The 11,500-nt window shown below is 40.1% G+C and overlaps 1 protein-coding gene across 2 annotated transcripts in view; it reads left to right on the top strand.

Moving 5' to 3' along the window:
* The first annotated feature begins 6 nt into the window (after window positions 1–6).
* glra1 (glycine receptor, alpha 1) overlaps window positions 7–11,500 on the top strand; it is a 109,962-nt gene continuing 98,468 nt past the window's right edge. The window contains exon 1 of one of the 2 annotated variants that reach the window (XM_017429772.1): window positions 7–208. In XM_017429772.1, coding sequence (XP_017285261.1) covers window positions 138–208 — 71 coding nt within the window. In that variant the 5' untranslated portion in view covers window positions 7–137. The remainder of the gene's footprint in view (window positions 209–11,500) is intronic. The other variant, XM_017429771.3, reaches the window with a different exon arrangement.

The following is an 11,500-nucleotide window of genomic DNA, read 5'->3' as shown; positions in this document are numbered from 1 at the left end:
ATCCTTCTCTTTTCCACCTCTGAGGGATTTTATTTTTTATTTTTTTTAGAGGGGGGATTCGTCCTCTGAAGAGCGTGACCCCCCCATCCCTTTCTTTCAGCAATATCCTCTCACCCCCCCACCCCCAGTCTAACAAAATGAGACTGGCAAAAATGTGCCGAATAAACGCACTGTGGATCTATTTGTGGGAAACAGTAGTATTTTTCAGGTAAGCAGAGGCATGAAATTGACTTCATGGCTGGAAAATAACGACGTGCGCGTGATTTGTTTGGGAATTTAATCAAAAAGAAAAAAAAAAACACACACAAATGAAATTAGCATTTTTATTGCTTTGCTGCCATTTGGGACATGCATGGAAATTAGAGCTGCCTGCAGAGGTCTTACAGGGGAAGAAGGGGGGTTCTGGAGGAAACTTGTCAAAGTTGCCTGTGGGGTTGTGAGTTATGGCTCATAAAGTCTGCAAGTGTTCAGGAATGAAGTGGCATTGAGTCCAGAGTGGAAAAACTGCGACCACTAGTGGGTCTACAGCTTTTCAGATGGGCTCAAACATGCAGACAGGAAAGTAAAAATCTTCTTACTGAAGATGTTTTAGGCTTCTATGAATATTTAGGTATTGTTCATTCTAAAGCACTTCATTTTCAATTCAAGCCAATCATGTAATCACTCCATTTCCACTTGGAAATCATTTATTTCAAGGAGATAACCAGTAATTGAAAGGTTTTTGTCATATTTATTATCTGCAGGAATTTAAAGGATTAACAGAAATCCAATCTGCGGCTGCAGAGAGGAGCTTCACTGAAATCAGAGGGAGAATTTTAAAATGGTTTGGTTTCCAAACATCCAGGCAGCTGCAGATCTAAGGAAGTCTTGAGCCACATTTTTATTTTATTATTCTTCGTTTCAAAGGAGGCAGACCTTCCAGGAATGTTTTCAGGCCCTGAGCAGAAGTTCTGCAGCGTTTCTGAAGTGTTTCTGTGAATTATGGCAGCGTGTAAAACACATAACTCAAGGGGTGAGCTTTGCAGAGAATCAGTTATATATTGTGGCAGCTGGTCACAGAAACAGTTTCTTTTGTTTCAAATACAAAACAAAAATCAATAATAACACAATAATAACTTTATTCTAATAACTTGGATGATGATGCATGTCTCAGGTCCTGTTTCAGGTCTTTCCAAGTTTTTTGAAGACACTTTATTATTATTATTTGTCCATAGTTGTTCAGGTTCCTTTTTTATTTAAGAACTGAACAACATGCTGATTTTTAAAGCCAGACCAAAACAGAGTAAAAAAGCAGCCAAAGTCCTAAGAAAAACCTAAGAATTATTGATTGAGGCCACTTTAAAAGTCTGTCTGCCTGGAAGGGAATCAAACTGAAACCTGCTGGTTTTAAGGTGGAGCCCAGGAAGCTGAAGACCACCTTAAACTTTGCTGTTGTCTGTTTCACTTCATACCACAGCCTCATTCTTTTCACGTCCCCTGAACGCTGTTAAAATGTTAAAGGTTAAGCATGAAGCTGCTGCTGAGCTCATCTTTTACTCGAGTCATGAAGCTGGACTCAACATGGATATTAGTGTCTTTGTTTTGTGTACTTTATCAAGTTTTGATTTCTTTGGATTTCTGAAAACACATTTATTATTTAGGATTTTGTCAGAATAATTAAAATTCAGTTACCCAGGATAACTGGGTGAATGTGTTTAGATGTGGCTGAAATGGTTTGATGCTCTCTGGATAGAGATAATAAAAAGAGGAGGGGATTTTCCCAGCCTTCTCAGCAGAGATCAGTTTACAGAAGCTGCCATGTTGTATTTTTGGAACCAGAGTCTGCTCACTAGAGATGTGGGGCTTTAGGCCCCGCCCACTCTCTCACACACAATCATGGAGTCATGTGACCTTTCTTTTAAATGTGACATAATTAATTACAGCTAAATGTGTTAGAAAAATTAACCAACGTTCCGTTCATTTACACGGCAGGAGCAGAAAATAAAGCTTACTGGACCGTCGTACCAGCTGGTTTAGTTCTGGCTTCAACTTCTGGGTTCCTGTTGCAGGTCTAGGTTAATCCGGTCAGTGGTTTGAACAGGTAGGGGGTCTGTTTGAGCAGATATATAAAGATGTAACATTAGTTTATGTGACACAAAGTAAAAGTTCAACTTGGTCGTTTGGCGCAGAGAAAGGCTTCGGTTTCCACTCCTGTGTTCTCCGTCCTCGTCTTTTCCTTCCTGTGATCACAGTTTGGTGCATTTCCTGTTTCTGGTGTGTTTTTGTGGCGCCACATACAGGCCTGGCAGAGTTACTGCAGCGTTTGGATCATTTTCTGTATTTCTTTAAGGGTGAAAACATAACGTTGCTGCGTTTATAAGAAAAGTTATTGTTTCAGAAAGACAGTGTTCCCGTGTGGACGGGTTAGGGTTAGGCCACATTCTGTCATTACTAAACACTCTCCATGTTCCAGCTGTGGGCGTTTAAAGGTCCGCCTGATTGACAAATTTGTATTTTTGGGGGGATCCTGTATGCATTGTGTTGTCCAGTGTTGCGTTGTTAGTAAATCTGAGATATAATATTGTGTAGTTTCAAGCCCAACATGACAAAGCAACTGTTTTATGCTGAACTCTGTGCTTTTATAATGACTGAAATAAAGAGTTCAGATCTTCAGAGAGGACTTCTCTGGAAACCTAACAGAAATATAAATACAGTTTCTTACAAGGTAATTATAATAAATGATCCAGGAATCAGTGAAAAAGTTATTCTCACTGCTTTTATAAACTGATTTTACACAGAAATAATTAATATTTAGTGTGTGAAAGCATAATTGATTTTGTGTTATTCTGCAAGTTTCTTTGGATTATGGTTCAAGTTTGTTGGTGGAGTTTTAAGAGTCGAGCAGCTCTCAGACAGAAGAGTTACATCAGGAATATTTAGGATAATTCAACTTTTTAACGTTTTATCATTCTTGTTTTCTTCTCTAAGTTCCCAAAAAACTCAACCTGCAGTTACAGGAAGTCTTCAGGAAAACAATCTGGTAAAATGATAAATAAAAATTTAAATATGTTCCTTATAATTATATAAAAATGTTGGTTTTAAAGTCTTCATGCTGTATTTGAACGTGTGTTGAAGTAAAAGCCTGTAACGACCCAATAAATCAGCTTGTTTTTGGTTTTTAAACACGTTCAAGATTAGTGTTATAAAAGGAAACATTGTTTGACAAATGCAGTGAAAATAATTAAAAAGCTCAATGCAGGACATGTATAATAAACGAACAAAGAATAAAATAGTCCACCTTTGCAATCATTTGAAACTAAATGCAATCTCAGAATCATTTAGTTTGTTTTTACATGATAATTTGTTGGTGTTTGGGAAACCTGCAGGTTTCACTGGATTGCATCACATGAGGATCTTATATTTCTGCACAACCTCAGCAGCTTTTCATACTATGAGTTATCTAAATTATTTTCCTACAGAATCCCTCATTTGCACTGAGTCCAGATGGGATAGGTGGTGTTTCTGAAGGGTGGAGGTGGGGGCGGCTGCAGGCGGTTTGCACCCAGAGTCCACTGATTAGTCATGAAGCAGCATCGGGGGATATTGCTGTCTAAGCTTCCTGGGTCTGGACTCTGCAGTTCTCTGCTTAATTGATATCTCTTCCCCCCTCGTTTTAAACCCAGACCCCTTCCCCCTCATTCCCCATTCAGCCTTATTACGAAGCATTGATTGGCCTGTCAATGAACTGATGAACACACATTTAAGGCTTGCTCCTTTTTTCTCTGTTCATGCTCAGATTATTAAGTATAAAAACCTGGAGAGGAGAGTTCAGGCTCTGGATGGAAACAGTAAAAATCTTGTGTCAAACTGAAACTCTGATTTCTGACGAGATGAAGAAGCTGGCAGCCGACAGTCTTTTCTTCACATTAAATGTTTGACGGTTTGTGAAGTTTAAAATTCAGCCCCTGCACAGCACGGGTTCTATTTGTGACTCAGCATTTTAGGACAGAATCATGCTCGATTAAAGGCCTGGCATTTCTGGAAGGAATGCATATCGCCCGTTGGACTTTTAGACTAAGATCATCTGATGATGAGAAACAATGGAGCTGTCAGGGTTTTAGTCAGATCTTGAAAATACTCGTGTGATAAAGTTTTGTGTACGACTCTCAGCTACTACCACACCAAATCTGAGCTGAGTCATAACCACGTTTGAATCTGATAATCAGCTTCTGTTGCTGCAGGACTGTTTTTATTTATGTTTTTAATGTGAGCCAGAGTCAAAGAGCAACATCGTGGCGTTTTCCTCGGCCCTGGGATGCGTCATCAGATCCAATCGACTGCTCAGCCAGCAGTGATGAATCAAACAGGTCAATGCTGCGTTTTACAGAATGCCAACGATCAAACCATGACCTCCGGGGACTGTCGATCCATCAGTCCGTCAGTCAGAATGATTGGCAGGTCGTTGAACAGCCAATAGCATCTCTTCCTCACCGCCTCTCTGCCAGGCAGGAGGTGCTTGAAGCTGCAGAAAAGTCTGACTGCAGGTCTTAATGCTCGATTCAGACTTATTACTGAAATCTGATTTTATTTTATTCTATTACATGGTTGTTCACATTCTAACTTTATTTAGACGGATCAGTGACCAAAAGAAGACGTGACGTCACACACCGCACGCCGTGTTTACGACAGTAAAGATGGCTGCTACAGGTGTCGGCGTGTGGATCAGTTCTGAAGTTGTTGTGCAATCTGAGCCAATAAATTTATTATCTGCCAGGCTTGTTTCACATTTCCCTCCTACTCTGGAGCAGAGTTTTAAAGTTTGTCACACTTTATTGTAAAAGTCTCTGAACAAAACTATTTACATGTCATTTAATCAGTATTTTGATTTATTTTTTATTTTTTGTCATTTTATCTACATAAAAGGAAAACAAATTTCAGGAAGTTGTATTTAACAACAAAGTTTTTACACTTTTTGATCATATGTGGCCTACATCTATCGAACCAGGTCACTTTCATACGTCGTTCTGAACAGTCACGTCCCATTTCATCTGACTCTTACGTCATTGAAGCAGAGGTATACAGATCGATCCAGATAATTATATAATCGATATCAGCATCATTTAGTTTAAATTTGCATTGTCCTGGATAACTGAGACCAACGTTGGTGTTGAAGTGTATTTATACCAGCGTGATGGACTCGATATTTGAGTTTATTTCTACTTTTAGTACATCGTTCCTGCTCCAGAAGGAGGTGGGAAGCAGGAAGATCAAATATAAACACCTGATGAAACAAGCTCCGACTGCACACCAACTTCAGAGCTGAACGCAGAACGCCGACATGAGTAGCATCCATATTTCCTTCTGTAAACAGTGTGTGACGACAAACACACACAAAAAACACACAAAAACATCTGATCTGAGCCAAAAATCAGAGCTGAGCATTAAGACCTGCAGAGTGAACGGAGCCTCTGAGAAAACAAAAGTGACTTTTCTATCTTTTTATACTTTATATTTTAAAAAATCATTTAAAAGTGGTTTTCTGGACGACTTCTCTTCGATGTAGTGTAACTGCATCAACCAGAGCACCAACCAGGTCTCTGTGCAACAAACAGACAAACAAATGATCGCTCCTCATCCTGCTCCGTGTGATAATGCAGATTGATCGCCTCTCGAGGTTCCGGCTGCCTGCACGGATCGTTACAACACGCTGAAGCGAGCGACGGCTCTCAGCGCGCAAACGATTCATCTTCAGCCCGAGCAAAGCGCGCGGAGAGTGACCTTTCCCTCCGTAGGTATCTGTGTTCAATAAAACCCTTTACTCTGTGAAGTGGAAGGGGCTGCGGTCTCATAATCCTGAGGCTGCAGGTTTGAGCCCCGGTTCTGTCGGGAAGGGCTTCTGCCCTGAAACAAAAGCTGTCCGGTGAGTTCATGAGCTGTGGTGACTCCTGCAGGAGGAGCAGCTGCAAGAAAAACAAACTGAAACAGAGAAGATGAGCTCTGCCTTCGCATGTCTTTACGTTTACATTTGTCTGCTTTACAGACATTGTGTAGATGTTTGCTCGGTTAGCAGTGTTCCCTCCCAGCAGGGAGGTTCTGGGTCCAAGGCCTGGGTTGGACCTGGGGTCTTTCTGTCTGGAGACTGCATGTCCTCCTCGTGTTTACGTGGGTTTCCTCCGGGTTTCCTCCCACAGTCCAAAAACCTGCCTGTTTATTCTGCCTTCAGACCCAGGCCTCCCTTTAAAAAGACACATGTGACATCACTGGGGTCTGCCTGCTTAAATAAAGGTTAATGAATAAAGAAATGTCTCTGTTTTTCCTGGCGGTATGAATATTAATTTGAGCTTCAGGATGTTAAAGTGTCTCCTTGGCTTTGCAGAAGCTGCTGCAGGGATCTCCTTTCCTCATAACACCGGATTCTTTTATCATGTCAAAGAATAAATTAAACCCCACTACAGTAATTTAAGAAATAAATTGCTTCAATCTATAAGAGGTCATTTGTCAGCTTTTGTAGATGATATTAACTTGAAAAGTCGGGGATGTTAAACGCTGTTGGGTCATGAAATTAAATAAAAAGTCCTTATCCTGAACTGGCAGGAAGAAAATGGAGAAAGTGGGGTTTTTGTATTATTTTATAGAGAATGAAACGACTCTAAAAAGACACGTGAGAACTCTGTGTTTTGTTCATTAAATAAAAGGTTAGACTTCAGTCTTCCGGACAGGAAAAACAGAGCTGTGACAGAGTAATTTACTGGAAAGTTGTGGCACCTGGAGTGATATTTCACTTCGGTGGAACATTTCTACAAGTTGTGGTATTCATTAGCTGTATAAATGCTGTGACTCAGTGTTGGCTGTCATCTCTGTATTAAGTCCTGTTGCAGACTCGCCTGTTGTTTTTCTGTAACAAGACTGGAAGTCAAACACAAAACCAAGAAAAGATGAGAAAGAACTGAACTGGTTTGACCCTGCAGGTAAAAAGATTTTTCTCTGATGCTGTTTTTATGTCTCTTCTAACACACAGCAAATATTACAGCTAAACTTGAGATTCTTACAGGAATAAGATTCAAAAAAACTGTTTTTTTTTTAAAGAAAAGAGGCCTTTGCTGGATTTTATTTGGTCTTTACATCATTTAGTTTTATGCAGCTTTCTGGGTAAATGTTACAGCGTTTCACTTTGACATCTAAAGCTGAGAATCGCTCATTAAAAAAGGAAATTTGCTCCTAAATTACAACTAGACACAGATTTCTGGATCCTGGCAGTAAAAGAACAAAACATGATTTAAAAAAAAGGTTTTGGTGGAAAAAACTCCGCATGTTCATATAAAAAGAAGCACTTTATTTTATTTTATTAGTGATCTGGTGATGTAGTTTAAACAGTCCTGCATTATTTAAGAACCAACATCTAGTATTATATGGAGAGTTTGTGTAAAATCATAGTTGAATTAATGTTTAACTCGATGAGCTGTGATTTACTGCTCTGCAGTATATTAAGCAGTTCTTCACTTGTACAAAACAAAAGCCTAATGACTTTCGTTGGTTTTAATAGCATTTTTAATCAAATTTGGGGGAAGCTGCCTCAGAAAAACAAGACAGAACATCTTAATCTAAAAGTGATGAATTTTACTGAAGAAATGTGTTAATTTTCTTTAGTGTATTCAGTGATGTGAGATGACATTTCTGCTGCAAGTTTCTCTTCACTGTCAGAAGAAATTCAGTTAAAGAGAAAATGACACGTCTTTGAACAATGTTTGGGAACTTGCAAAGGTTTTGTAAAATTGCATTTTAGGCTTTTTTGACAAATGGAGTCTTAAAAAGAACAAACTAATTCTACACAACAGATTTAAATTCCCTCCTGATGTCGTCATGTCAAAAAGTGGACGACAAAACTTGAGCTTTGTTGTCAATCCATGAAGCTGGAAGATTCTTCGTCTGTTATCTTGTGCCATCCATCCATCCATCCAGTCAGTCAGTTAAGCGGTTCTGCTTATCATCCAAAAGGCTTCTTCAGTTTTTCACAGCTTAGAAACATGTCCCTCCCCAGCAGCACCCTCCAGCTCCTCATATTGGATCCTTAGATGTTCTTGGGTCAGAAAGGATGTACCCTACCTGCAGAGAATTCTGGGTTTGCCTCAAGGTCTCCTCCCACATCTCAGTAGGACATGTTTGTAAAACCTCCAGGAGGCACCTTATGTCTGAACCTCCTCAGCTCTGAGCTTCTCCTGGACGATGCCCAGCTCTGCCATCCTACAGAGGAAGCTCATTTCAGCCCAGGATTTTGTTCTTGCAGACCTCATGATCATATGAGAGGGTTGGCTCAGCTCCTTCTTCTCTGTGACAGACCGGAGCAACACACTCATTACTGCAGATGATCCATCTGACCATCCCTCGTCAACATTTGAGGCTACATGCACCTAAACACTTAGTTCTGTGAGATGACCACAAAAGCAGAATGTATTTAAGCTGCTCCTGACTGATCATAAATCCCTAATCCTGCAGAGACGTGAGCTTTCAGGAATGAGCCGACCTTCGCAGAACCAAAAAAAAAAACAAGTGTGGAACAGAACTCAGCTGCACTGATGCCAATAAATCTGACAGACGTCTCGCTCATATCAGTTTTAAAACATGACAAGTTAACTCACTTAGGCAATTCACTTGGTAGCCAATTTTTTAACTAAATGCAAAGTTGTTGTGTCATCATCAATCTTCTTCTCAGTAATAAATCAGCCGCAACTCTTTTAAAGAGGAAACATATTCCTTATTACAATTTTAAAGGTAGAAATAAATCCTGTGTGCTGAAAACCACAGCTACAGTGAGGCCCTGCCGGTTGTTTATGAGGTTCTTTACATTTGCATTATTTTTCATGGAAGATTTTTGTTCAAAATACAGATTTTTATCATTCAGATCACCTGTTAGAATGGATTAAATTTGTAATTAGAGGCTCTGCTGTATTTTGTTGTCTAAGTTTAGGATTTATTCTGCTGGAGTACATTTTAGAAATGAAGATGAGCAGATTTGAACTATTTTTGCAGTAATTATTATTTATCCTCAGGGTGGTTTTAGACCTGGACATCTGCCTCAGATGTTTTCTGTCAGAGCGGAGCTTCCTGCAGGAAACCAAATCCAGCTTTAGCCTCTTGAGACGAGATGCCTGCAACAACTCCATGACTGTTTCGAGTAAAAGTTTCTGAATATGTTTAAAACTGCGCACCTCTGAGACTCACCGGAGAAAGTTGAGAACAACATAAATTTGGGAGACATTTGCGAGACATCAGGGAGACTCCCTCCTAAATACCATTCACCAACTCACAGCCCGGTGAGAGGGTGAATTAAATATAAGCTGTTTGCATTTCTCAGGTTTTATTGCTGCACACAGAACAAAGAGGACGTTTCAGGGCAGCAAGCGCCTTTATTAAAGTGGAAAAAAAAAAAACTAAATAGGAAACATAATTCTTTAGGAGACGCTTGTGGACATTAACACATTTTTAATCGTCTCGCTCTTGTTTGGTAATAAAATAATCAGCATTTATGATCTATGAGAAAGAATAGGGAGCGTTTTTATGATGTAATGAAACCAAATTCAGACTTCAGCCGTCGTTGCAGCTTCAAACCTGGACGTCAGCATCACAGTTCTCCAAACGGGTCGGACCCAGAACAGAACCATCTGTGCTGCGTTCAGGGATTTACTGTTGTGCTGAAGGAAGCTACAGGAGAACCGAGAGCTCAAACCCGGGTCGGCCTGCTGCCCCTGTCAGAAATCTTCCAGTGTCAGTTCCCACACACACACACACACACACACACGCTGCGTTCAGGCGAATTAAACCAACCGTGTTATTTATGAACCTGCCCTCAGGCTGTTTCATTTGTTCAGCAGAGCCACGACCAAATATTTATCACTCGCCTCTCCCATCATAACAAATCAGAACATACAGTACTTATATTTCTTCCCGGTGATCAATTTCTCAGCTCCTGTAATGAAAAACAATCGACTTCTCCGCGAAGTTGGCGACCATCTCAGCAATAATTAAGTTCTGGGCAGGTTCATTTCCAAACCCTGATATATGATGAAACATTATTGATCAGGCGAAGGTAACAGATCTGCAACATCAATAACAAAATATATTATCAATAACTTCTCTGAGCTGTAACTGAGTGTTGACGTTAGAAGCTAAGTAGCATTAATGAAATTATAAAGTAAATGGAAATGCAGCTGAAGGACCCATCAGTTTATTTTTCAGCTTAAATGTAAGTTTTAAGCCCCAAATAACAATAAAGATGCAACACATCTATCACAGTTAATGTCATTTGTTCCTATTAGACAACAAGAAGTTTGAGTATTCTTTATCTTACTCTAATCACATATCAGTAATAAATAAAACAGCATTGTAGTGATAATATGTGACGAATTAAAACTATTAAATTGTTTGGTAAGTAAAAAGTAACCAAACTCCCTGACATTGGGCACATAAAATAATTTGTATATAAGCACTATAGTCTCTGTTTGACACATAATTTATTTAAAAATGTGTTGATACTGAGACATTATGTTCTGCTGATCTGTTTCAATAATAAACAGTAGCTGTGGAAAAACTGCAGACTGGTGCAGCTGGAGTCCAACGTTCATTTCCTTCATGGCCTTAAACTGTAAAACTATAGAAGCTTTATTATTGCAGACGGTGCCTGAAAGCACCGGGGCTGGACACGATTTAAAGCTTCGATCTCTGCAGGACTCAACCTCTGGAGTTTATTACTGAAACCCTGAATCTGCTGCTCGTCTGCTCCTGACATGATCAGGGTTTTACTTTGAGTTTACAGTTGTGATGTAAAAAAATAAAAGGAAACACGATCATCGTACGACAGGTAAAAGGATTTACAGATCAGAGAACCTCGTGTGGCGTTTTTTGCGAGCCAGCTGAGACAATAAGTCGCACTCAGGAGCTCAGGACAGATAATCTGTACTTAGGAAAAAGACTGGAAGCAGGAGGAAGAGGACCCCCGTCCTCCAGGAGGCAGGATGAGGACCCCCGTCCTCCTGGAAGCAGGATGAGGACCCCTGTCCTCCTTGAGGCAGGAAGAGGACCCCCGTCCTCCTGGAAGCGGGGTGAGGAGCTCATCTGGCCACCTTTGAAGACGCCTCTGTCATGGAAGGATGTTCATGAAGAGGTTTTGTATCTTTGATACCTTTGTGTGGTAAAAGAGAAGATATTTGATGGGACTGAAAGCTGCTTCCCAGGAAAACAGTTTTTCTTGTTCTCGACGCGTCATCTTTTTCTCTGTGTGGTGTCCGACATCTGTTTTATGATTGGTCAGAAATCCAGAGTAGGCGTGGTTAATGCTGAAAATCAGAAATGAGGACTTGGGTTTCTTATGTAGTGTAAAATGTCCTGATCTTTGTTCTTGGCACCCCGAGAATTAAAACATTTTCCTCCGTTCTGGTGGAGTTTACTACAAGCTTTCATGGTTTGGGGCTTTTTTTTTTTCTTGCTTTGCAGCTAAATTGATGCATTTTTGGATTTTAGATCTGAT

Source organism: Kryptolebias marmoratus, linkage group LG9 (genome assembly GCF_001649575.2).
Source record: "Kryptolebias marmoratus isolate JLee-2015 linkage group LG9, ASM164957v2, whole genome shotgun sequence".
NCBI classification, from domain to species: Eukaryota; Metazoa; Chordata; class Actinopteri; order Cyprinodontiformes; family Rivulidae; genus Kryptolebias; species Kryptolebias marmoratus.
Note: the sequence above shows the minus strand (reverse complement) of the source record. Positions and strands in the feature narration are given on the sequence as shown.